Source organism: Lissotriton vulgaris, chromosome 4_1 (genome assembly GCF_964263255.1).
Source record: "Lissotriton vulgaris chromosome 4_1, aLisVul1.2, whole genome shotgun sequence".
Classification (NCBI taxonomy): domain Eukaryota; kingdom Metazoa; phylum Chordata; class Amphibia; order Caudata; family Salamandridae; genus Lissotriton; species Lissotriton vulgaris.
The window spans coordinates 498477523-498505258 of NC_141691.1; the positions used below are offsets into that span (position 1 = coordinate 498477523).

The 27736-nt window shown below is 42.7% G+C and overlaps 1 protein-coding gene across 2 annotated transcripts in view; it reads right to left on the reverse strand.

The window, feature by feature from the left end:
- Positions 1–4230: 4230 nt before the first annotated feature.
- NUP62CL (nucleoporin 62 C-terminal like) overlaps positions 4231–27736 on the reverse strand; it is a 325577-nt gene continuing 302071 nt past the window's right edge. For both annotated transcript variants that reach the window (XM_086964653.1, XM_086964652.1), the window contains 2 exons: positions 13588–13654; positions 4231–4460 (listed from right to left, as the gene is read on the reverse strand). In XM_086964653.1, coding sequence (XP_086820779.1) covers positions 4369–4460; positions 13588–13654 — 159 coding nt within the window. In that variant the 3' untranslated portion in view covers positions 4231–4368. The remainder of the gene's footprint in view (positions 4461–13587; positions 13655–27736) is intronic.

Consider the following 27736-nt stretch of genomic DNA (forward strand, 5'->3'; position numbering starts at 1 on the left):
GGATGTCAGTTCTAAACAATACCCGTACTGGATAAGTTGCCTCACCCACCTGTCTGTGGTAATGCCTTCCCAGACTGGCAGGAACTGCTGGAGTTGTCCCCCGACCGGTGTTATATGGTCCGGGGGCAGTGACAATACGTCACTTTTTGGTATTTGCGGAGGACATGGTGTTATTATTTCCACGTCCTCTGCCTTTGGTACTGTTACCACGGTATCCACCTCTATTGTTTTTGTTAAAGGTGGCCTGTGCACCACCTTTATTGTATTGGGTTTGCTAAGATGTTTGCCCCCTTGACGGCCCTCTACTACCTGAGCGACGAAAAGAACCCCCTCTGAACTGTTGAGTCTGCTGGGCCCCCATAGACTTAGCCATCTCGGTGTCCTTCTTGATCTTCTCAAGAATCGTGTCAACGTCAGGCCCAAACAAGAAATCTGGGTTAACGGGGTGATTGAGCAAACTTGTTTGTATTTCTGGCTTAAACCCTGAAATTCGTAACCATGCCTGCCTCCTTAGCATTACACTAGTGTTAATGGCCCTGGCTGCAGTGTCTGCGGAATCTAGGGCACACTTGATAGAAGCGTTTGATATCAGTTTCCCTTCCTGAATCAACATTTCCGCCCCCTCTCTATATGCATCAGGCAAGTGTTGCAACAATTGCCTTAGTGTACCATAGTGATCCCTATCGTATCTAGCCAGTAGAGCTTGTGTATTGGCTATTCTCTAAATATTCGCCGCCTGCGCCGCAACCCGCTTCCCAGAGGCTTCTAATACTTTAGATTCTTTGTCTGGGGGAGGAGCATCACCACTTGTTTGTGAGTTCGCCCTCTTCCGGGCATTGGAGACCACCAAAGAGTCCAATGGCAATTGACCCCTGATAAACGTAGGGTCCATAGGAGCAGGCCTGTATTTCTTTTCAATACGTGGGTTCACCACCCTTGCTCTGGTTGTGTCCTTGAAAATATCATTGGCGTGCTTAAGGACACCCTTCAGCATCGGCAGCGTCTTCACTGATCTGTCCGACGTAGAGAAGGTATCAAACAGAAAGTCCTCCTCAACTGGGTCTGCATGCATGACCACATCATGGTTCAACGCTGCCCTTTCAATCAGAGCGTTGAACGCCGCAGTATCCTCTGCGGGGGCTGTCTTACTTGGTAAGACTGGGTGTCCGCCGTGTCTTGATCGTGGAGCACATCCTGCGAATCATCCTGATTAGATTCATCAGGATAGTTGAATTGCTCGTCATTCTGGTCTTCACCCCCACCATCCTCAGTGCGTGTGGGGGAGTGAGTAAAGGCTTGTCCATAAGGCCTTACGGACTCTAAAAGAACTGGCGAGGAAGCAGAGTCTCTTTTCCTTTTGAGTGGAATTTGATAGGATTCCATTGGCTTCTCCGGTAAGATCTTCCGTTTGAAAAGGGTGAGTCTTCCGGTTGCAGAGCCAATGGACAACTTCTTTGAGCTTTCAGAAGAAGGTGGAGTGGAACCGACGCCTTCAGGAGTGGAGGTCGTTCCCTTAAGTTTTGACATTATATTACCAGGGTCTTGCAGTCGGAGGCAGCCCAAAAACTATAGGTAGAGGCCCCGGCGGCTGTTTGACTTTTTTCACAGCCATCGCCAACTTCGAGCCAGGTGTTGCGCCGGGATTCCCAAAATGGCCACGGCTTGATGCGTCACGTTCCAACGCGGCCATTTTGTGCTCGTCTTCGAGAACCTTCACCAGCATCAACTTGTATGCATTCGGACTGAGGGGCGGCTGCGACTCAAGTCCGTCTTCAGTGTCCACGCCCCCTGGGGCAGCCTTAGATGACGTCGCTCCATCTCTTTGGGCCTTTGGCACCTTCTTGGATGTGCTGATCTTCGGGTTGGCACCTTTCTGTGACCCTATGAGCCTTTTTAGGATCCGATGGAACGAGGCTTTGCGAAACGAATACTGGTTTGACCAGTTTCAGTTTTGATTTGTCTTTAGTCAGTTTCGTTTTCGAGGGCGTACCCACCGAAGGCTCTGAAATATTTGTAGCCGGGGCAGATTGCGGGGCTGAAGAATGAGTATGAAGATCTTGGCTAAGGCCTTCCGGCGATGCTTCGACCTGAGCCTTTGACAAGACAGTGTCAATGTCGACCCCCGAAGGTTCGGTTGGGTCTTGCTCATCGCTGGAGCCGCCCTCTGCGGCTCCAATGGCCATACCGTTGTCTCTTACCTCGACGGCCTCATCGTCCTCGATGTTCTCATCGTCTACCTCTTCTCCGTAGTAAGATACTTGACAGGAGGCCGGGTCGGAGAAGTGCTCGGGTTCCTCCTCTTGGACGCCCTCGTCGTCCCCAGCCTCGAAGATATCCTCCACATCCGGCGTTCTCCGCGCCGGTAGTCTCGCCTCACGTCGAAGAGCGAGCGCCTCTTCCGACCTGAATTTCGAACAGGCCAAGCAACTCTCCTCGTCGTGGTCTGGAGACAGACACCTGTTGCACACTGGGTGCACGTCTGAGAGAGGATACTTCGCGTTACAGACCGGGCAACGCTTACACGGGGCTCGGAATTCCATCGTCGATGTCAATCTTCGATCGGGCCTAAAAAGCTAGGAGCACACGTGCTCAAGTATCCGGGAAACCGGAAAAGTTAACTCAGAACTGAACGAAGTACAATACCGACGCTTAAAGAGGCCTTTTGGCCTGAAGAAAACAAGTTTTTCCTATAGGTTCCGAACGAGAGTCACGGAACACATCGGAACCCAATGGCGGAAAAAAACAATCTGAAGATGGAGAGGATGCCCATGCGCACTGTAGTCCGGGGAGGAGCCACGTATCTCGTGATACTTCAAAGACTCTTCCAGGACAACAAGGTGCAATCATCCGGACCCAACACTAGGCGGCGATCTATGCACAAGATATGAATTTAGCGGCCCACATGCCTCGAACCTACTGTAATCATTACAATATAAATTATATCATCTACATGTTAATTCTGAAGGAAATTAGGTGGGCACAGCCCCTTTGCCCAAAGCAAGAAACGGTCACTGCAGAATAGGCCTGATTCACAGAGGTAACTTACACTTTTCAGTAAATGTACTACTCATTAACTCCAAATATAAGTTAGTACTACTAAAAAAAAAACAGTAGAAAGTCCAGCACAAGACATGGCCAATCATTGGTACTGCAACATCTAAACATACTTTTGATAATTATTAATGCACATTGACAACGTGTTTCTTTAGGTTGGATTTATTTTTCAATTTAAACTTCAGAAATTCTTTTTTTTAGTAGTAACTTACTCTGTGCCCTCTGAATTTGTGAATACCGAAATGTAGTAAACTAACACACCAGTGTTAACTTACTCAAAAGTCTAAGTTACCTTTCGCCCAATATGTCCATGTGAGATGTTTTGTACAAATAAGCATTTGATGAAAAATACAAGCTGATTCTTCAATACTACAATTTAAAACTGGTATTTGAGGGTAAAATTCGTTTATTTTATCAGAAAGACAAGTTTTTATTTGGGGAACTTGGTTAACCCAAATGGAAAGTAGTAAACACAGAAGTGTGTTTTTAGAATCTAATTCAAAATAGTTGCATGTCCAAAATACATTTGAAACTGATATTTGAATACTAATTCATGCTGAGTTGAGCAGTGTTTTGCTGTGGTTATGCCCTTTTTGCAAGTATGCACTTGTTGCTAGGGCTGTTATATCATTAGTTAGAAGAGTTTTCATATTATTAAAGCTTTTTTTGGCATTATTATTGGAGTAGTTGCTACTGGTAACGTACATGGGGTAGTCACTATAGTGAATGCATAACGGACTATTTTAATAGTGTTACATTTAATAAAAACTTTAGTAGCTCAGCCTCAGGATGATTTTTCTTGACCAGAAGAAGTAGCTCGCATCATGTAAACGGTAAGAGGTTCCTGATTCAAAGTATTTAGAGTATAATTTAAAAGCGGCTTAGCTGACAAGATGATCATTTCTAGAAAACGTGAAAACTGCTTAACATGCTTCTTCAGACGAGTGACTGTTTTAAAAGTATACTTCAAATGGGTCATGCAAGGTAATAAAACGGTGTAAAATGTGTTCTTTAGAATCCTCTTCGTGTTACACTTTTTGCTCCTAATTCTTCATATACCGTGTTAGCAAATTAACAGAGTACAAAAGCAAGAAGCCCTGAATTGTGTGGGACGTATAAAAACCTCAATGTGCATAGTACAGTTTTTCATGTGAAATGCAAGCAAAAAGAAACATCTTGAATGCAAAAAAACATTTTATTATTGAAAAGAAAAAAAAGTGGCTACACTTAAACTGAATGGCTCTTTTTGGGATTTTCCGAAAAATGTTTTGACGTGAATTATTAAACATAACTTCAAAAGAGAGGTAATAAGTACTAATCAAATGCAATTCGAAAGCTGCGCTCCTGGTCTTTGCGCCTGTTGTCGCAGACTTTTGTTACTTCCTCCACCTTTCTTTGCAACAGTGCTGTAGGATAGAAAAAAAAATAGGAGTTTATAGAGGGACCATAAATAACCTAAAATCTTAGTTTCATTTTATCTTTTTGCTTACTAGTCAAAAAGACAAAAACGAATAACAGCAATCTGGCAATCGAAGCAAATCTTACAAATAGAATTTAAATGGAGGAATGAGAAAATATTTTCCCAAGCATTTTGCACCTGAACAAATTTGCAAACAATCTTAACTGTGCTCTATGTGTGTGAGTAAACTACATTGTGAGCATGCATCTTCCTTCGACACAATTTGCAGACAAATTGCATCGAGTTCCTTATTCTGAGAGGGATGAATGGAAATCAGTGACAGGCACACCTCCTGTCCCCACCAACAGCAGTTCAGATCTACTGCGGTGATGCCACATGGGGAGCTGCATCTCAGGTGGGACAGAAATATCTACTTTTATTCCATACTCCGCCCAGAACAGAAATCACAACGGAAGTAAATCTCATTTCTATGCCTAACCTTTTAGGTTGAAACAGGAGTATTTCTATTGAGAAATATGGCCCTTTTATACCGTACGTGTTAAAGAAGTCCAGTGTGTGATCTAGGTAAAGAGAAAGTTATCTGCACACATCAGCAAAACCCATCAATACGACCACCTGCCAACATACTAGGGCATAGGGCAGAGGTTGTTTGACAGAGGTGCATGACTAAGTCATGAGTGCCTCTACAACGCTGCCCAAACTACTAATGCGTCTTAACATAGCCCCCCACTCTGAGCTCTAAAAACAACATCTACCTCCTCCTGAGCCTTAAACACAACCCAAATTCTTCCCAAGCCTAAAAACAACCCCAACCCCAACTGAGCCATAAAAACAACCTCACCCCCCCCCCCCGAGCCCTAGAAACAACCCCAACATCACCCTAAGCCTTAAAAACAACCCCGACCCCCCTGAGCCCTGAAAATAACAGCGACCGTCCTAAGCCCTAAAAACGACCTCCAATCCTAAAAAAGTCCCCTGCGCCCCAAAAACAAGGCCGCAGCCCCACTTAGCAGCTCCTTCCATCTCCAGATCCATCCTCTTCCTATGCCCACCCATCCGCCCTTCTAGACTGTGCACTGCCTTAACCACGCATATGTGTGGTTCTGCTTACGGGTAAAAGGCCCGCGTGGCTCAGACGCGTTGCAAAAGCAGTTTCCCAGGGCAGATTAAATGAAATGAACATTTGTAAAAAACGCATGGCTACCAGAAGGCCTTCCAGTGCTAGGCAATTCATGACCAGGTGAAACATCAAAATCAAGGGAACAGGAAGGTTTTGAGTTGTTTCGGAAGGCAAGATGACCAGTCACTTTCCGGATGTGAAGGGGCACAGTATTCCAAAGCCTGCCGGCATTGAGGGAGAAGAGTCTGACACCACTTCTGGCACGTTTAATTCTGGGGATATTAACTAGGAGGAGTTCATCCGAGCGAAGTTCTCCCCTTGCTTTATAAGGATGAATTACAGCCGAGAGAAGAGGAGGAGCAGTCCCCTGCATTGACCTGTGCACGATACAGAGCGATTTAAAGATAACTCGCTCTTTCACTGGGAACCAGTGTAGTACACGGAGGGCTGGTTTTGCGGATAGGAATTTGGATGTTCCTGTAAGCAGTCTGGCCGCACAGTTCTGGGCAATCTGCAGCCCTGTGCTTAGTGAGGAATTGATGACCTGGATGATCGTAGGGCCAATAATGGGTGTACCTTCAGTAGGATGCTCAGTATGGATGTCATAATTGACAGTATTGAATGCGGAGTTCAGGTTGAGGAGGATAATAGCAACGGTTCCTCCTTGGTCGAGGATTTTCTTAGACTCTTCGACTACCGCAAGAAGTGCAATTTCCATACCATGTCGTGGCCGGAATCCTGTTTGGGAACAGTGTAATTAATTATGAGTTTCTAAAAACTCAGGAGAGAATCCTATTGACATATTTTTCTAAAGTCTTACTTATCCCAGGGAGAAGAGAAATGGGACAGTAATTACCCAGAACTTCAGAATTTAAGTTTGGCTTTCTAAGCAGTGCCCTCACCATAGCCTGTTCCCAGGATGGAGGGACTTGGCCGATGGAAATGGATAGATGATCACTTCCAGTATGACTGGGAGTACTACTTCCTCGGCCTTACGTAAAAAATGGGGAGATGCCGGGTCAAGAGGGGAGCCAGATTATACTTGGGAGAAGATTTCTGATAAAGTGTCCAGGTTCATGATTGGAAGTTACTCTAGTAGGTGTTCAATGTGGGGAGGGGAATTGTCTCTCACAAGAAAGTCACTGGGGCAGGAGGACCGAGGAAATATATTGTAAATACCTTGGACCTTTTTGTGGAAGAATTCTGCGAGTTCATTGTAACGGGCTGGAGAGACATTGGGTGATATAACTGGAAGGGGGAGCTCCAGAAGATTCTCTGCGATGCAAAAGATTTCCCGAGGAGCATTAGCTGCTAGATTAATTTCTTCGGCGTAATAGAGTGCTTGTACTTTTTTTAACTTCAGTTTGGTAGAGTTTTATAGACTCTCTATATTTCTGTTTACTTGATTCATTGTTGTCTTTCCTCCATTTCCTTTCCAGTCTTTTGCAGGTTTGTTTATATTCCCAAAGCTTAGGTGAGCCATTTTATAGCTAGTTTTAATACGGATGACTGCGTCCAAGGAAGACTATCCACTGAGTGAATTTTTCTGTGGCTGAGCTAGGGTTGGAGTCTAACGTAGGCCTGGTATCTTTAAGGGCCGAGATCCAAGGTTCTAGAGGTAATTTAGGCCATGGACGTTCCTAGCTACTGATGGATTGAACAGCAGCGGATTGTGTTCCAGGAGATAGGGATCAAAAAGTGACCCGACCAGGGCACTGGGATAGGGTCACCCACAAAGAGCGTATTTTCATTGGAAAAAAACAGGGTCTAGAATGTGGCTTTTACTATGAGTAGGGCCATTGACTCTTTGTATTAGCTGAATAGCTAGTAGGTCTTGGGCAAGTTCGGAAACTTCGGATTTTGAGAGATCATCAAAATGCAGGTTGAGATCCCCTCAGAGAGTGAAGTTAGGGGAGGGCTGCAAGCTAACTGTTTAGGGCAGGCAGGAAGGGCAGAACGGCCACACAGTTGTAATGAAGGAGCAGTGCCATGGACTAAGACAATGCATGGCAAGCAGGAGGGGGGGGATCAGGAGCAGCAAGCTTGGGTGTGGCAGCACAATGAAAGGGCCAGCCCTGCGCTCAACCGCCCCTCACTGTGTATTGCGATGAGCATCTTACTTAATGGTAAAAAAGCCTTAGAGATTCACTGAAAAAAAACAAAGGCTACAGGGATGTTCTAGTTAGGCTCAAATTTCATTCATACAAACCAGTGAAATTCTGCAGTGATAGTTATGTGAGATAACTAACTTCAGCCACTGCAATGCACTGCTTAGGACCTTATATATTACATCACTCATGACATGGTCAGATACATCACTGATGACATCATCCAGTGATTGGGTTTTCTAAAAGTTTATGAGTGTTAAACATTTATTTTAAACTCCTACAGAAGTTAGATTAGTATACTAGTTGTACTACTGAGTGATACTATTTCATATGCTATATGTGTGGCTGTATCAGTGTGTGAGTGCGTGCATGAGTGGCTGTATGGGTGAGTGGGTTTCTGACTAGCTCTGTGGGTGCGTGAGTGGGCATTTCGGTGGTTGTATGGGTGTGTGAGTGGTTTTGTGGAGTTGTGAGTGGCTATATGGATGCGTTAGTGGCTGTATGGGTGTATATGTAGGTGTCTGAGTAGCTATGTGAGTAAATGAGTGGCTGCGTGAATAGCAGTGTAGGAGTGGTAGGATGAGTGTAGGAGTGGTAGGATGAGTGTGGGAATGGTAGGATGAGTGTGTCAGTGGCCGTATGGGTGAGAGGCTGTTTGGATGGGTGAGTGGGTGTGTGAGTGGCTGTATGGGTGGGTGAGTGGGTGTCTGAATGGCTGTATGAGTGAGTTACTGGATGTTTATGTGGTTGTATGGGTAAGTGAGTGGCTGAGTGATTAAGTGAGTTGTTGTGTGAGTGGTTGTATTGGAGAGTGAGTGTGTGTGAATGGCTGTATGGGTGAGTGAATGGATATGGGAGTACCTGTGGGAATGGGTAAGTAAGTGGTTATGTGGGTGTGTGAGTGCTTGTATGGTTGAGTGAGAGGCTGTAAGGGTGGGTGTATAGGTGACTATGTGGGTGTGTGAGTAGCTGTAGTGGCGACTGGTTTAATGAGTAACTGTGTGAGTGGTTGTGTGAGCGGCTTATTGAGTGAGGGGGTGTGTGAATAGCTCTATGGATTAATGAGTGCTCGTGTGAGTACTTGCATGGGTCTGTGAATGGGTATGTGAGTGGTTGTGTGGGTGAATAAAAGTTTGTATAGGGGTGTGAGTGGTTCTGTGGATGATGTCATCTGTGGGTATGTGAGTAATTCTGTGGATGATGTCATCAGTGATATTATTTGAGATGTCATCAGCTATGTCATTTGAGATGTATTCAGTGATGCCACTGACCATGTCATTAGTGATGTAATATGTGAGATTATAAGCAGTGTATTGTGGAGGCTTACAATATAGTTAGCTCAGGTAACTATAACTGATTAATTTCACTGGGGTTGTACAACTGAAATCTGAGCCCATCTATTCAGTGAATTTTTAAGTTTCTTTAAAAAATCTATTTGCCAACTGTAACCTTTTTTTTCAGTGAATTTGTACAGTTATTTAAATGTTTCCTAAATATAACGAACCCCGTAACCATTGGATTTTAAAACGTTTGTGAGAATGTCTAAGTGGTTCCGTGAGTGGGTACATAAGTGATTTCTTCCCTGTGTCGCTCGCATATGTTCTCAAATACCCTTATGTTGTTAGCCTGATTAATGTAAGCAGTAATGAATCGAACTTGTTCACTTTCCTCAGGTACCTTTCTCTCAGCCAACAGAAGGTGATATAGCTTTTGAAGAAGAGAAAACTGTGATTCTACATAGATTTTGTTACAGGAGGTACGCTTAAAAGAAAAACAAAAAAACACTTGCCACAGCTGCAATAAAAGATAGATGGGACTAAGAGGGAAAACCATCTTGTGGCTCAGAGAAAGGTACCAGAGGAAAGTTAAAAAGTTTGATTCATTACTACTATCAGTAAACAGGCTAATAACATAAGGGATATTTTGAACAAATATTGACGTACTTCATACTGAAGATGTTATATCCAAGTATGTGCCTATGCAACCTAGCATAACTTCAGAAGTCAGAATCCGAAGGACATGTTGTACAGAAACATGGTTAGCAAAACTCATGATACAATTGGCTGGAGACGCATACCCAGTTTTGTACCATGTTTCAAATGTAAAGTATGTAAATCCAGTAAGAAGGTATAGTCTTTCACTAGATCAGATACGAGGAAAGAATTCAAAATTCAGAAAGGGCGGTCATAAAACTTTGATTTTTGTGTGTATGCACTAAGATTTCTGTGTAATTTATTTTGTATTGGCAGGGCCATACACATGGCCAAGAAGCGTTTTCTAGAACACATGAGGCCATTACCCATCAGGATAAACAATATCCGGTTGCTAGGCATTTTAAAGAGTAGCACTCTAGCAACAGTATCCTCTTGCAATTTTTTGTGTTCGACCACGTTTACCCTAACATCCGGGGATGGGGGGAGGGGGGGAAGAGGGAAGTAGGGGAGGGGGGGGGGGGCAGGTAACAGTGTTCTCACTATGGATCGGCGAAACATTTTCAGGTTCAACACATAATATTACATCCTGCAGGACTGAAAATGGACAAGGAGTTGGCTGTCCATTTAGGTTAAACTATGTAATTATTAGTTTCTCTGCAAGCAATCTCTAATATTTTGGTATGCTGTTCAGATACTGAAGGTCTTGGTTTTTAACTTCTCTTCATCATTCTTCAATGGGTGGCATTGGGGATGACTGCGGAGATGCAACTGATCATATGAGTTAAGCATGACACCTTGCTTACTTAACAGGAGTTCAATTTGAATGACTTAGTTTATTAATTAATCAGGAGGAAATGCATTATGATGTATGAATGGATTTGATATATTGTGCTACAGTATGGTTTATTATATTTTCTTGCACCTTCTTTTTTGTTACGCCTTTTGCGTTTGGTTAGGGATTTAGACTGTACAATTGTACTTGTGGCATTATACAACTTGCGCTCTATTCTATCGCCCACTGAGGAACTGAAAATGGGAGTTTGAATTCTAAAAATGCCCAAAATGGTTTTGCATGACTTTGATTTCTCTTAAGAATGTATTATTTGGTTATTTGATTGGGACAATTACAATTTATGGGATATGCTGCATGCATGATTCACAAGAGAAGTTTATGATGATGAGTCCTCCATTGATGTATTATACATATTAGGTCTGCCCCCCTTTGTCTTTAGTGTATAGTCTGTTTCAAGGAATGGGCTATTTACCCTTTACTGGATGCAACATTTCATGGATGGACTTGATCTTAGTTTGTAGGCATGCATTTAGCTATACATTATTGTGTTTATTAACTTATTTTGTTATCCATGCTACACTCCAACATGGCACCCACAGTCACTTTCAGTTTGTTGTTCTTTGTTTTATTTAGGCATTATGGTTGTTATATAAGGTCTGTTGTTACTTTTGATTTTCACTCGTGATCAAGACAGTTTGCGTCAAAACGCGTTGAGTGCCCTGCCATATAAACCTCATTTAGATACTCTACGTGTGACTTTTCTCCAGACCTCGGAGCATATACATGGTAAATGAGGGACTTGATCCACCTCCAAGAAGTGGAAATGCATTGCACTATCAATAAAAGAAGAATGAAAAAAATTATGCAGTCAGTATTAGTGCGATTCGTACAGAAGACTGCAACAGTAACCCTACAGAGTTGCAGGGGCCCTCACTGTCATCTCACAATTGGTCACCTGGGGAAGATGAGAGCACTGAGACAACGTTTTGATGACACAGGGTCAGGAAATAGCTTAATGGCCTCCTTGCCTGTGCATCTATATCTGTAATATGCCACAAGCACTCGTCCAAACGCATTCTCATTTGTAAACAGCCACACCCTCTCATGCAAATAAGCAAACATCCACTTTACACTCTGTAGGCCTTAACTTGCAATGCACTCAATACAGATGGGACTACGCAAGCATCTGTAATGACAAAGGGCCATTAAGCACAAGAACATGTATATTCACACAGACACACACACACACGCACACACACACACACACACGCACACACGCACACCCACACACACACACACACACACACACCCCTCCCAAGCGCTCCTGATGCTTTTCAATAATATGGCTGCAAAATTGTACATAAACTATGAAAATGGTCTGTCCATGAGAGTTGGAGAAAATGTGGATATTGTCATGAAGTTCTAAAAAAGTAAATCTAGTGTCCTCGGGCAGAAACTTCTCAGAAGAAACAATGGCCTTCCAATGTCCTTGGATTTTTAGTGCCGGGGTATCCGGCATTTATGGGGAGTGCCTTGGTAAGCAAGGCCCCACAGGCCTCCTGCATCTCATTTGTACAAAAAGAGATGCCGGATGCAGATTTCAAAGGAAGTATAGCAAATATTCTGGTTTGTTGGTCCTGTCTTTTGGATGTAAATAAGAATGCAATGTCTGTACAGAAACACAAAACCTTTCCACATCAGCATACCTTAAGGAATCTGAGAATGGATGGCTGTTTAGAAAAGACACTGCATAAACTCAGAAAATAAGCATTTTTATAGGAAACATTTGCAATTGATTACACCTTCTTTCAGATTCGTTAACACAGAAGTATTGCTACACCCAAGATCAACCAACATATATGTTCCATCATGTCTCCTGGGTTTATGAATACCAATCGTATATGGGTTTCGCTTGGATTTGTGGTTCCTAAAAGGCTATTCCAGATGAAGTGCGATCTACTAATTCAAGTCAGTCAAGGAAAATGGCTGTTCGGTAACTGTCAACAAACAAAGCTTTGTTCCCTTAGGAAACCCGGCAAAACCATGTTGTTTTTATATCTTCACCACTGGATAATTCTTTAGTTGGATGGCATGGCAAACCCCGCTTGAGATGGCTAGTTGGCTGGGAGACCATAAAGAAATGCCCATTTTTAGATTCACCACAACATTCTGGAAAAACTTGACTGTTGCAATGTTTTTAATTTGTTTATATTGATTTTTTTAAATTAAGATTTGACTGACTATAAGTTGTCAAAGATTTTGCATTGGTCTATCTTATGCAGAACAATGAAGGAAAATATGCCGCAACTATGCATGTTAAGTTTTCCTACCCTCAGAGTGGCTGAGAAAAAGTCTTGGCTCACCTCTTTCACTGACATTTTCAGCAAGTTGGGATTCTTATTGAATTGTTGGCTAAACTGAGGTTTCAAGTGAACACATACTGCACACATTCCAGGGTCTTGGCTAACAAAGGAGTAGAAGACACCTTACACACTGCTAGATGACTTAAGTCAGGAAGAACACACATGTATATATTTCCATATGGTCTTGGGATTGATTCCACGAAAATACAGAGGACTATGTCATATATGAAACCCACATATCTATTAGGAGGTGGGCAGAAACGAGATGGTCCTAAGTCACATGTTCTAGGTTGTCTAATCATTGGTTACTTTGCTATAGGACAAAGAGATAATGTGACACTGATGCTAGCTGGTTGGGGTTCTTCTTGGTACTGAGGTGAGTTTCTGGTACACCACAATTCACTAATGTCCTAGGTCTCTGTGCACAGTTCTGTGTATGAGCAGAAATCATTGCAACAATATAAGCTGTACATTTTGTCTCTTCTGATACTTAATGTATATATATCAGCCCAAATGGCAAGTGGCAGCCATACAGAGAGCCAAACGGGCTGAGGGAAAAAACAGGTTAAGACTACCAGTGTAGCGGGAGAAGCTGAAAAGCAAAGACACAACCCGATGAAAGTAAATGGAAGGAAAGACAATGCAGGACTACGTTCCATTTCACAGGTTAAGTCTGGAGAAAAAATACAAGTGCTTCCCAACAACACCTAACTGCCACAGTTTGGATAGAGATTCTCTAAATGTTTTTCCATTACCTATCCAAAACATCTTACAAGTCTTTAAAACAGCTCATACCTGAATTTTGATCGATCCACTGCAGCGAGTCCATATGTGCATTTAAAATCTTGCAGATCTGTTGAAGCTTAAATTAGAAAAACAACTGTTTATCTTTTGGCAGAATGGATGTCTGAAACCATCAATTCCATACGCATGCATTCAATTACAATCACATGTTCCTAATTTACAGAATCATTCTCAAAAAAGAGAAACTGGAGGAAGACTTCTTATTGCCAAAATCAGTCTAAATTCAAATGACAATTAAAAATATATATATTTTACTTGCAAGCGTAATTCATTATTTATCAACACTGGATAGTACACCTTATGTTTGGGATCCTAAAACATGTTGCAATAGAAAACTCTTTTCTGACATATGCCTAACAAAAAACACATTTTGCTAATTATTTTAAGAAAAATATTGGTCAAGCCAATAATTGAACCCAATACATCTATCAGCTTTACTAATACTTATTTTTTTTAATGTTCTGCAGTGCCTGTCTGCTATCTTAATACTGTAAAGTGAGAATAGACAAAAAAAGTGTTAACAAAAAAAAAGAAAAACCTAACAGGGAAGCCACTGTGTATGTGTGCCCTCTACAGCTACAATGGAATGTTTTGTTTTTGAAGCAAAACAGGTAATTCCAACATATACGCTGTGCTCCAATATATACACAGTGCTCCCATATATATGCTATGCCTGCACATTAACAGTTTCCCTCTTGGAATGGTTATTCTAATGTTTTTAGAAAAATCATTCCAAGATGGTTGTAGTATCTGTGCACACAAAACGCAGATGCAAGCGTGTAATTTGTTTTTTGTTAATTCTTAAATTACCATTTAAGATGGTGATCTGATCTACCATCTTTGAATGGTAAATAAAAAAACATGCAAGCATGTTGCCACAAGGTGGGAATTAGAGGCCAAGTAGCAGAGTACATCTGAGAAAAGCAGGGCAAGGGCAGGGTGGGGGAACTGAAGAAGAGCTGACATGCACATGGGCGCAAAAAAAGAGAGCAGCAGTGTAAGGCTGCCAGGCCCTCTGAAAAATATATTTTTTAAAACAAACGAAATCAAATAAAAAAAATGTGGGGCTGGGAGGTGGGTGAAGATGTGATGAAAGGGGGTCAAAAGAGAGATGTACAGCTGCTGCACCCTAGCATAAGCATTAAAAAACATAATTCATTAATAGGTAAAATTGAGCGAGGGACAAGGAATAGGGAGAGGTAAGTGATACCATACGAAGAAGAACAGCAAACAAAATAAGAAAAGAAGTCCTGATTTGCTCATCAATGGAAGTCAAATCAGCCAATCAAAATAATGATAAAGAAGCTATGAAAAATAAAAGAATATGGAGGAAAGCTTTGAATAAGGCGCAGGGAACGGGGGCGAACAAGAAAACTATCCAAATATGAGCAGTGGTCTGGCTCAAAGCGGACTATGTGGCTCGTGATCTAAAAAGGGTGACTAACTAAATTTTCAAAGTCCCTCTTTAAAGACAGTAGCCAAAAACGAATTTAAGGCGGTCTATAAAAACAACAAAAAAATAAAGTAAATATATGCAAACAAGCAACATCGCTAAGTGAACATCTGCTCTCTTTCGAAGTCAACAAGGCTGACCTCTCCGGGCATTACCCATCTGGTTATAGAAAAGTAATTTAGTGTGAAGCTTGAAATAGGCATTTCAATCTAAAACCTAGAGACACAATGCCAAACTCACACGTTGGACACCTGCAATTTCAATTATACACCTCTGTGCAAAGCCTTATACATAATACCTTTAATTGAACATGACAAATCGTATTTTACAATATCTCAATAAATATTATGCAGATTCCGATCCACGGTCTAGTCTTTAAAACTCCTGTCATTATTTTTATGAGATCTCTACTGAACTTTATGACTTTTTGAGAATCCAGCAAAAATGGAAAGGAGTGTGCATTCCTGAAGAGGAGCCAATCCGACTGAAACAAGGCATGAAATCGGAGTAAATGCAAAATATGCTGAAATATCACACCTGTGAATTATTTCACATCCACATGTAGTGTAGTTCCTATATTCCCAATAGGCTCTGCATATTGGAATAATATACCCTATAGATATGACATAGGACTGAGGTCAGTATGTCTCTATCAAATATACTAAACTTAATTGTGAGTGCCAGCTAGCTCAGAGGTCACTAGAAACTTTCTCGAATACACAAAAAGGAATTCGTTTCTGTTAACCGCATAAACATGACAACTTTGTTTCCCAAGAATAAAACGTATCTTCAGAGTCGTGAAAACAATAAATAACTATTTTACTCAGTCAATCGTACATGCTTCGTTTCTACAGAAAATTGCAGAGAAAATAGAGCGACGGGCGTTTCAATAAAAGGGGTTTATTGAACAGTCTTCTTTCTCATGCAAGAGAGGTGAACTGCAACAATCGTTAGACAGAATGCAAAGTATAATGCGTACAGCGTAAACAGTAACATAAAATAATACTGTACTAGCATTGTCTGATGCTATGACATATAAAAATACATACATAAATAACACAGGCTAAAATACTCAACTGGTGCTTCTAAAATACACCTACCCCCATGTACCTAACCTAGGTCTAGTACGAGGGAAGAAGTAAGTGTGGTCTTTAGCATAGGTTTAGTTTTGCCAAGAGTTGCCCAAGATTTCTCTAGGTTCCAATCAGCTCCATACCTTAGAATAAGAAAGGTTGGTATCTCTTTTACAGACTCTATTTCACAAGGCCCGCAAGGGGAGTCAGAAACACTGGAGCTGGATTCTTGGCAGAGGAGAACAGCTTCTGATCAGTGCGTCAGCTGGAGAGTTGGCTTCCTTCGGCACTTGCTGTAGAGAGCTGCGTCGTGCAAGTAGGTAGTCGAACTGCACCGAACCACACCGTGCTTTGCCATAGCAAGTGGAGGTATATTTATACCTTGAAGTATTTTAGGAATGTCAGATTTGACGTAAAGTCAGGCATATGAACGTCATGAATGAACCCTTAAGGAATAGATGTTCATTGTATAATAACGGAGTTCTTGGAGAAATCAATATTCAAGCAAGGGGAAGTCCCTAACGGCTTAAGAATCTGGTTTTCCAAGAAATCGCAGAGATGTAGATGAACGGAGGAAAGTAGCCATGCCTGTATTTGTTGTACCTACGTAAGTGCATGAATCGAAAAAATTCAATCAGAATCTAAAATCGCACAGAACACACAGGTATGACATGATGTGTGTGAAATATGCTTATTTTTTAATTAAAGAAGCTCTTCTTGTACAATGAAAGAACCCGAAATTCAATACGCAGAATACATGCTGATGGGTTAAGTGTAATATGCTATTTATTACTGTTATTGATTGTAGGTAGGGAACAAAAATTCTCAAAGGCAAAGCACTGAGTGTGCCATGATGCCGTTCCATCCCTAAACAATGGAAATAACAAATGTATTACTCTCAGTTGATCTACAGATACCGTTCATGCTATGGTATCTTTGCATGTGTATAGGTCATAAACAAACATTTTTAACTAGAGCACAGGGTATACATACCATGCAAAGTCTAATAGCAACAACAGCATAATCCCTGAAGGACTGTTAAGCAACCACTGTAAATAGGATTGCAGTCAATGTGATTTGCCCTATGCTGTACAGTTAAGCATCATGAGCGAGGTGAGAAGTTGAAGTGCATTAAAGATTGCAACCTCCCCCACATCACAACATTTTAAAGGCCCAAATGTCACCAACTCCTACTGGTTTGAAAGGGACAAGTACCTTAAGCCCCACTCACACTCCCAACGGTTCTCAATGGCGCATGCCCTAGTCCATTCCGTATTATGAATTACAGGATACATGCATTTTTCACTTGCTTGGGAAAATAAATGCATCTATATTACAGTGCTGTCGATAGTGGTCTTAATTATGATATTTCATAATACTCATATCTCCGTAAGGTTTGTGGAGGAAGGTGTGTTTGCATTTCCTCTTTAATAGCACCCTACTAAGACACAGGGCGGGGAAGGGAACCACTGTATTTCATCTCTTTCCTGCCTTGCCAAAGGGGCAGAGGCATTGTCCATGCCCACCCCTTTGCTGGCAAGGAAGGGTGGGGGCTGGAGGGGAGGGGGGGGGGGGGACACGACAACTCTGCCCAACCAATAATTAAACTAATAATAAAATTAATATTAAATACTAAGGCAGCTAGTAGTCACCCTGGTTCCCTGTTCGGAATTTCTAGGCAACACCTCAAGGATCAGCCAAGAATTTAAGAATAAAATTAAACAGCGACAGATTTATGTGGCGATATCCAACAAGGGAATGAGGACCTTCCCAACAGATCCACTTTTGGAAAAGTGTCCAAAAACACGGATAGGTCATAGCTTGTTGTTTAACAGTGTTTTGATATTAAGGAACAATGCAAGATTCTCTTCCCCCACACCCTTTTGAAGAATTATTAGCAAGAGGATGTAGGCGATGCCCAAGAGAAATACTTTTTCTACGATTTTAATGAGCCCCTCTCCCGTTCTTCATTAAAAAAAACCTCTAAACTGCATGTTCAGTAAAATCAGGCTCTTCTGAAATAGTGAGAAATATAGGAGAACTTTTGAATTAACAATTATCTCTATCAGACCAAACTGAAGGTATCACAAAAGCTTGTGTTTTCTTTTGAAAAACTGGCACTATTTCCAAAGGTTAATTGAAGGGAACGCTCTTGTCCACTCACATTTAGACATCTAGCGGTCTGGTTTGGCTTACCAGACAATGCTATAACCAAGCTGAGTCATAATCAAAATGAGTCCTCTTCCATCTTTCCATCTTAAAAAAGTTTGATTATGTCTCATCAATATGCAGAATTACTATTACTCTCCAATATCACTGGATTTGCTAGACAATTTTGACAACCACTAGCCTATATCCACACATCTCACATACCTCATCACTCTGATGCCTCAGGAAGGATAAGGTAATTACAGAAACCATCCTTGCCTCAAATCATCCAACCTTCTTAGATCTATGTCAAACACTACAACAAACCTCCTGTGGCACCAATGCTACCTCCCTTAATCTAAGGAACATTCACTCAATATGCAATAAATCAGATTAGACTACTGAACACATTGATACTCATATTAACCCCTATGCCCATTGCAGAAAATACTAAAACAGTGAATGATTAAATACCATACCAGAGACACTTCATACTGAATGTTATACTTTTTCACATCTGAATAAGCAACTCAAAATATGAAAAGGATAGTACTTCCACTTTAACAGTACTCACACTTAACAATTCAATCACAACCATACGAAACCCTTCCAACTATTCTATCTCTAACATCCTCTTTTTAAATACCATTTCATCACAATTATCCCTCAGTTGTAATACTCTGCTAGTCAACATTTATCACCTACTGGAGACATTTGGGTGTTCCTTGACAACCTTGTGTCCACAAGAGTCACTATCCTCAGCAAACTCTCTCACCACTGTTGTAACTTCAACTATAATCTTAAAAAGCCAAGAAAATCCAATTGTCTTACAATCATAGAAATGAGGATAACTTAACATGGATGTGTAGTAAGATCCCACATGTAAGGTTTATCTTACCACACATATGTTTAAAGCATCACAAGCAATGCCTTGATGAATAACTTACTTACTGTTGGCAACAACCTATATGGTAGAGACTCTATCTAGCCCCAGATTAGTTATCTCCGAATATTCCCCCGGAATCAGACTGGATGTGGAAAATCTAGAGCAGTACCTCTGTGAGGCGGTAGGTGGCGTTGATCGGTCCAGAATTATTGTTGTCCGTGTTAGATGTGATATGTGCAGTTTTCACCCTGGTGGAATGAGCTTCTAAACCTTCAGTGAGTTGCTTCTAGGCCAATGTGTAGCAGATCGTAATACAGAGAACAATCCAACTGGAGATTGGACGTTTCTGGACAGCTTTTCCTTTTTTTGCTCCGGTGAACCTAACCAAGAGTTGATCGGCTAACCGATGTGCTTTCATGTGATCAATGTAGAACGACAACACTCTTTTTGGAGCCTGTCGATGGAGTCTACTATTCTTTAGATGGGTGAGGCGGAGCAAAGAAGGTCAGCAGTGTGATGCTGTAGCCAATGTGGAGAGGTGTCATCACCTATAGTAGGGAAAAGGCATAGGTGCATTTAGAAATGGGATCCCTGGCTGGCCAGGCCTTGCGCCAAAGTCAGTCAGAGACCACCATTCTCAAGTCAGAGCAAGGGAGTTACACGCCAAGATAACCCCTGCTCACCCTCTAGAGCACACAACCAGTAATCACCGGTAACAGGTAAGTACCACCTACGCAACCCTAACCACCTTAGGAAAAGGTCACAAAGGGAACCAGGACCTCACTAGCGACACCTGTACTAGGAGAAAAACAACCACCTAAGTATCACAATACCTGTATGGGTATAAGCACATTACAAATGATGCATCACAAGACATTCAGAGGTGTAGGGAACAAGGCACATGACGCATAACATACATTCAGAGGTGCAGGAAAACACAATTGCGCATAACTCACATAAGCCACTACCTGTGGCAGTCCCTAGGCCAACTGGCCTCTCTAGGGCTAGGACACCCTGTGTCCCAATTGTCAGGGCAGGCTGTGCAGGCTGCGCAGGCAGCCAAACAGATTGCGCAAATCCTAAACGTGGCAGCTGCCCACTAAGTGCTGGGCAGCTGTAGAACTGAGATTGGCACCAGCGTGCCTCCTGGCTCTCCTCTTGGGGCTCACAATAAAACCACTGGACCCAAGAACAACGTGGGAGCCTCGCAGGCTCTGGCAATCAACACACTTGTGGCCCGGTGAGCCTCGTGGGCTCAAGAACAGATATTTGGGGACCTTAGGAGCCTTGTGGGCTCTGCATCATGTCGCCTAGATGGGGGGAGCGGCCTGCTGCCATCCGGGGCCGCACTACCACCCACAAATGCCACCAATCGTCGGAGTCCCTCTCGGGGGACTCGAAGTAGATTATGCCCCCAAGAGCCTCTCAGGGCTCCTCACAAATGTGGCCCACAACGTTGGAGTCCCCCATCTGGGGACTCCGAAATACACAAATGCCCCAGAGTCTCTAGAGTCCCTCACTAGGGACTCAAACTACCATGGGTGCTCCCCACGGGGGAGCGGGCAACGACAATATGCCCCGATGTGCCCTGGGAGCCTCTCCCGGGCTCTGAGTAAAGAATGCCCCCAAAGCTGCTGGGTAAAGGGGGGGTTGGGGGAGCGTCCCACCGCCTTCCGGGGCCGCTCCAGGAATATGCCCGGGCCCCCCATGGGGCCTTTCAGAACAATGCCCCCAACGTCCGAAGAGCCTCAACAGACTCTGAATCACAAGTGCCCTCCCACGGAGAGAGCACACTGGGGGAAGGGGGAGGGCACCGGCAATGTGCCCCGACGCCCCCCCTCTGCAACTACCGATAATGGGCCCCACGCACTGGTCTTGCAGGACTCCACAGCCGGACCGGCACTCGGGACTCCTCGGGCCTGGATCTTCTTTCTTGGCCGCACGGGGCACCACAGCAGTCCGGGGTGGGTGCCCGCCTGTCTCCTTGCTCCTCACACGGGCTTCTCCGGCAACGGCGGTGTGTGCAGGGCTTCCTGCAAGAAACCGGAAGTCCCGCCCACCGCCAGGCGAGAAGGATGCCTGACTTCCCGTTTCCTCGCGACCCGGGCCGCGGCGGTAGATCGTTAGGGTGCAGAACCGAGGGGTAGGCTCCCTCGATAGGAACTTAAAGTTACTTAAAGTTAGGATGCTAGGACAATCATAAGCAGGGTGGGCACCTGCAAAGGGGACACAAAGTCGGCAAATAATGCGGCAATGAGCGGGGTGATGCCGGGTGGGCACCAGCTGCGAACAGAAAGCGCTCCCAAGCGCTATAGTATCAAATCAAGCGCTTCCAGGCGCTGGTGGCAAGAACAAAGCGCTCCCAGCGCTAGAGGAAACAAAGTCCAGCAAAGAGGTCCTTGGAATGCAGCAAGATGGGGGGCAAGGCTGGGCCCAGCGGCCAGCTCACTGGTCCCTCCAGGTAGGAAGGTGGTCCAAGTGGCGGTTCCTCCTGGCGCCCAGCAGCAGCTCCCCTCAGTAAGATCAGGAAAGAACAGTTTGTGTGGGGACACAGCCCCTTTTTATCTACAGCATTCCTTTGTCTGGCTTCAGGGTGAGGGGAGAAACCAGTCGCAGCTGGTTTGTGAGCACTCTTGATGTGATCAGCCCCTCACTATTCACTGGCAGGGCTAGGGACATTAGACGCACCACAGGGGGCGGAGCCAGCATTGTGTGGGGAAAGCCCAGCCCTATTCAGGACCCAGGTGCACTCCTCCCCAGCCATCAGCATGCTAATCTCCACACACCACCGGGCAGACCCATCCAGACTCCTGGAGCCAGGCTCACCAGCCAGCTCCATCCAATTACGTGCCAGCACATTCACTGCACGCGCACACCCATGTCTAGAAGTGGCACTTCCACACTGGACACATACATGCAGCACATATCATTGCGCAGCATTCAATCTCACGAGTCCGCACATACTAAACTCGAGCCTGCACACCTCACGCATCAGGAACTACCAGGGACACAAACATTCCCCATGCATTCCTATGGGAGGGCAGGCCAACCTTACTCCATGCACTCAAGAGTGCGCACGCACTTTCCACTGGGACACAGTGAAAGTGCGCAGAAACCAAAAATCACTACCACCAATTCACATTCAAAAAGCAAAAAGTTTAGGGGTGAACCTGCCAGAAGGGCCAAGTCTAACAGGTGCGAAGAAGCATTTGGGGAAACAGCTGGTGTATGGAGGGTGCACAGAGAGCCTGAAGCTCACCAACCCTCCTAGCCTATGTAATAGGCACTAAGAAGACTTTTGATAATGAAAATCTAAGGGATCTTAAGTTAAGGTACTTAACATTTAGGCTAAGATAATACTGGTTTTTTTAGGCGTCAAAATCAAAGTTGTCAATCAGCGTCTTTTGGTGCTCTTTTATCTGAAGGAAACTGCAGTACTGTGGGCTTAAAAGCCATCATGCACATAGCACTCTCAATGCAATTTCTTATGGTAAGTTCATCAGAGCAAAAAACAAAATGCAATGATGAGCCTAAATAAAAGTAATAGGCTGAGAAGATGACAGCAAGGTTTTCAAACCAATGATTTTATAGCAATAAACTGGCAGAAGCTAGATGTCTGGTAACTAAACAAATAAAATCAGATATGGAGATCCGATTGTTTACAAGATATTTGCATCAAAGTGGGAAATTGTGCGATATTATAAATATGCACTGGTATCTCTTACAAGCTGACAATACATAAAGAACTAAGTACCATAGAGCCTGGTATTATATTTTTTAGCAGGACATCTTTGAGATATAGTGACTAGTAGCCAATTAATAACAATTGCATCAGTGAAAATGCATTGATTGATTAATTTATGTTTTTATTGTTGTGGAGATTGTAGTTTTTGTGAGTTGTCTATGAAGAAACGTAAGCAGGTTAAGAGTAACAATAGGAAGGAATTTAGTATAAGATCATTATTCAAGTGAAGGACCAATTATTTTGAGGATATGATCAGTTGCCCCAGTCACATGTAATATATAGGTAGCACAATCAGACTGGTGAAACAATGGAAAATGGAATATGTTTGGGCCTGTTGTGTGGTTCCTATAAATCTATATATAATCTGCACGTTTAGACAACAAACACAGGATTGGTGTCCAGACAGATGCCAGACACCCCCAGAGACTATGTTAGTCTGTAGACCAGCTAGCTCACAGTGCCACTAAGAGCTCCCCAACCTTACCAAGGAGCGAATAGTTTCGGGCAATTATTGAATATGACAACCCTGACGCCTCAGGGACTGTGGAAACAGAACAGTACTTTTTGCTCAGTCACTCGTACTCACTCGCTGTCCGAGAGATATACAGAATAAACGGTGGGTAGGTTTTCAATAAGCATTTATTGAACCAGCGTCATTCGACTATAAAATAAGTGCGCTGCAACAACCATTAGGCTGAAACTGATATATACGGTTACAAGCACCAAGAGAGTGAATGAAAGGTCGAATTCTACCATAGTGCTAAAACAGTGAATATATGCAGGCATGTAGATACATGGCAGTAATCATGAGTACTCCTACGATGCAAACCCTAACTAGATGTACCTAGGTGTACCTAACATGTTTATTGGTGTATATCCAAGAATCCTACTAGTAAATAACCAACCTCATTAGCTGATATGAGAGAACGAAGGACCCCGTCTTGGTCTCGATGTTGACACCCTGTGAGGGATGTCAGACCACTGTGTGCTGGAGTGTATGCGTGCAGGGACTTCAGCGTCTCCCGTCAGCATGGAAGCTTTTTCTCCTTTGATTTGCCCAGCAAAGATGTGGAACTTACATACCCAAAAGGTACCTCCAGGGATTCTACCTAGATGTGTCATGGTACTGTGGGCATGTCGGCCAAGGATGACGATAGTGGTGACCCTTATACAGAGTTATTATGCAGATGGTAATCCTGCTGTGATACTGAGAATCCTAATGCATAATAAATGAAGCTAGTTTTCTGAGAAAACTACACAACATTTATTCGGCACCTTACTGGGTAAAATGTCGGCACCAGAACCGTTATGTAGAGCAAGGTCGGACAAATGTAGATAAAATGTTGTGCATCTAATAAGGCCTATATTGGGGTATATTAGGGTTCATAACAGGCCATTAGGAAAGGTGATAAAAATACTCTTTATCGACACACAATTTGAATTTTAAGTGCCTTAAATTTGTGAAGTATATCATCTGAAAAAAACCAGAAGGTGTAGGAATCAAGAGTTAAACCCACGTCAAATGGAACCAAGAGTATTACTTTATGCACTTTAATGCCGGATGGCTTAAATTTAGATGAAAGGTGGTGCTGCTTGCTTATTCAACGATTACCTCTTAACAAATACCTGACTTTTCTTCATGAATTCGGACACAATATATGTATTTTGTTTTTTTAACCGTAATTTCTTTTATGATTGATTAGGTCCATGGGTTTTTTACTCTCCTTTTTTATATGTACCCTCATTTTATTCTTGTAGCTTTGTAAATAATGTTTTTTATTAGTATTTTAATTGTAATCATATAAGCCACAATATACATCTTTGCAGTGCTCTTTACCATTGACACACACACACATTTTGGGGGGTTACAGTTAGGTAGTAAAATTACACCAGAATGTATGTTTAAAAAAAAAAACAAAAAAAAAAAAACACTAAACTATGCCAGTTACCGGTTTGGAACCAACTATAACTTTCGTGCACCTGATGCACTGCTTATGACCTTGTGTCACTCAAGCCATATTAAGTGATATTACTTCAAGTTATAGCTACTTCACTAAACTATAACTGGTGAATTTAAGTGTTTTTTTTGTTTTTATATATAGGTTCTGGTGTCATTTCAACACCAAACTATAACTTTAGTTTTTTTCAGTGAATTGTGGTTTTGTTATGATATACCAAGTTATGCATATGAAATACAATGATTCAGCACTCCGCTCAAAAAAGTCAACAATAATCAAATTTATCAGAAATTAGAATGCATTAAGCAGGTCTTTATATAAATGTTCTTTATTCATATTCTTCTTGAGAATCATATGACCGTAGCCAACGCGTTTCGTCCCTAAGGACTTCTTCAGGGCAATAATAATAGTGTGACGTTTTTCTAGCTGGTCCTTCAACCACTTCTGACAGTATATAGTTTTCTTTTTAGGCAGCTACCTCATTAATCTCCAATATTGTCCTCCCTCAATGCAGGCAGTCCAAACTTAGTAGACGCTACGCTAGGGTTGTAAAGTCCGTATTCACCTGTCAACGTTTTTTGGAAGTACCACGCGACGGGTGAATACGGACTTTACAACACTAATTGAGAGAGGCTAACGCCATCTATGTTTTATTGGGAGCACGCTTTACACTTGAATTCCCCGAACACAGGGAGAAGAATATTTGGAAAGTGTTGAGGTTATAGGTGGCCACTTTATGAGGGAAGTGAAAAATCTATTGAGTAGACACCGGACGGTCGGTTCGGAAAATTATTGTTGAGAGCGTCTACTAAGTTTAGACTGCCTGCATTCAGGGAGGACAGAATTGGAGATTAATGAGGTGGCTGCTTAAAAAGAAAATTATATACTGTCAGAAGTGGTTGAAGGACCAGCTATAAACACGTCACACTATTATTATTGCCCTGAAGAAGTCCTTAGGGCCGAAACGCGTTGGCTATGGTTGTGTGATTCTAAAGAAGAATATGAATAAAGAACATTTATATAAAGATCTGCTGAATGGATTCTAATTTCTGCTAAATTTGATTATTGTTGACTTTTTTGAGTGGAGTGTTGGATCATTGTATTTCATTGTAAATTGAGGGAACTTCCCTTGGAAGCTTAGGGATATTGAGCTTCAGGTCCCTAGCACTCTGAGTTTAGGATTACTCAAACCGGACTATGGATAGGTGCAGTCATTATTGCCTTATACCCTGTGCTCCTCTTTGCTGTTCATGTACCAAATTATGCATGTGCGTAATTTCCTTGGACAACATGTGGCCAACCAGGCCCTGCACCTATACCCTAACCGGCCTCCAAACCCTGTCCAAGACACTTGGCCCTGCATAAAGAGGGTTGGCAAACCAAGGCCATGCAGGTGCCAAAATGTCCTGCTGCACACGGCTGGACAGGCCCTGCATCAACCCCCAGCAGATGGCCTTCAGCTGTGTGTAGGGATTGGTCCTGCACCCAGACCTGACCAGAACCCTGTATTTAAAAAAATATATATTTTCCTACTGCAGTAGCACAAAGAAGGGGAAAACTCTTGCAACCCATCAGAAGTGACTATTTTTTTTATACCTACCGCAGAAGTAACCCGTTCATACCCATTCCAAGCCCCTCTTTAAATACTAGGGTCCGATTTAGAGTTTGTTGGACAGATTATTCCATTCCAAACATGACGGATATCCCATATGTCAAATACATAAAGAATATAATACACTTGTAATAAGTCAGATGGGATAACAATCACGTTTGAGACAAAGTAACCTGCTGCCACACTTTAAAGGCCTTATTACGACTTTGGCGGTCCTACTGCGGATGGTGCCAAGTGCCTTCCGCTGTAGGACCGCCGAAGCTGTGGTGGTGCCGCCCTCCAAATTAGGACTTTAATCTTGAAGAGCCTAACATGCAGACCGCCGCTCTCAGAGCGCAGACTGCACCTTCCTGCATGGTGTGGCATGCCACACCGTGCAGGAACTTGGGGTGCAAATCCAGGGATACATGTGCCCCCACACATGTATCCCTAGGACCAGAGGCAGCAGGGGGCCCTTTAAAGTTCCTTTGTTGCCTCTCCGCCACCCTTTTCATGGGAGGCTCACCGCCATGAAAAGGGCAGTGTGGAGAGGCAACTCAAACTATGCTTGGCGGTGCCACTGCGGCACCACCATCATATTTCAGCCTGGATCTCTAGCAATTACAGCGGTCTTGTGGCGGTCCGACCACCCTAGTCGAGGGCGGGCCAGCAGTGTGGCAGTGCTTCTTAAAAATGGCTAAACAGATTTACAACAATTTACAAAAAGAACTTTGTGTAATTCCATGCAGCCATCTTTCAGTATCAGAGAGAAAGCTTTCCAGTGGGTATCAAAATGTGAAATCAAACTTTGGGAATCCCCTCCCCCTCTTTTTATGGACCCTAACCGACAGGTCAGATCTAAACATTTCATGAAGGAGCCAATGTGTATTAACATTTTATTTTGGAAAGTTTTTATGAAAATTCATCAAATGATGCCAAAGCTATTAAAGAAATAAAAAATGTATTTCCTATGGAAAGTTTGACCCAGCTATAACTACACTGGCTCTAAGTGTATTATACATGTCACCATTTGTGGATGATATATTTATTATGAATTGTTATTTTATTAGGTATGGTTCCATGTCTAATGTGTTTTGTTTATAGTACACTTAATTTGTTTTATTAATGACTTTGCAATATATACATTAACTGGTGAAGGTAATTGTTGTGTTTAAAATGTATTAATGACTATATACATATATTTGTTTAAAGACCAACATTCATCCAGTAGCTTGATGCTCCTATTGCACTACAAAGGTTTCCCAATATACAAAGTGATGCAACAA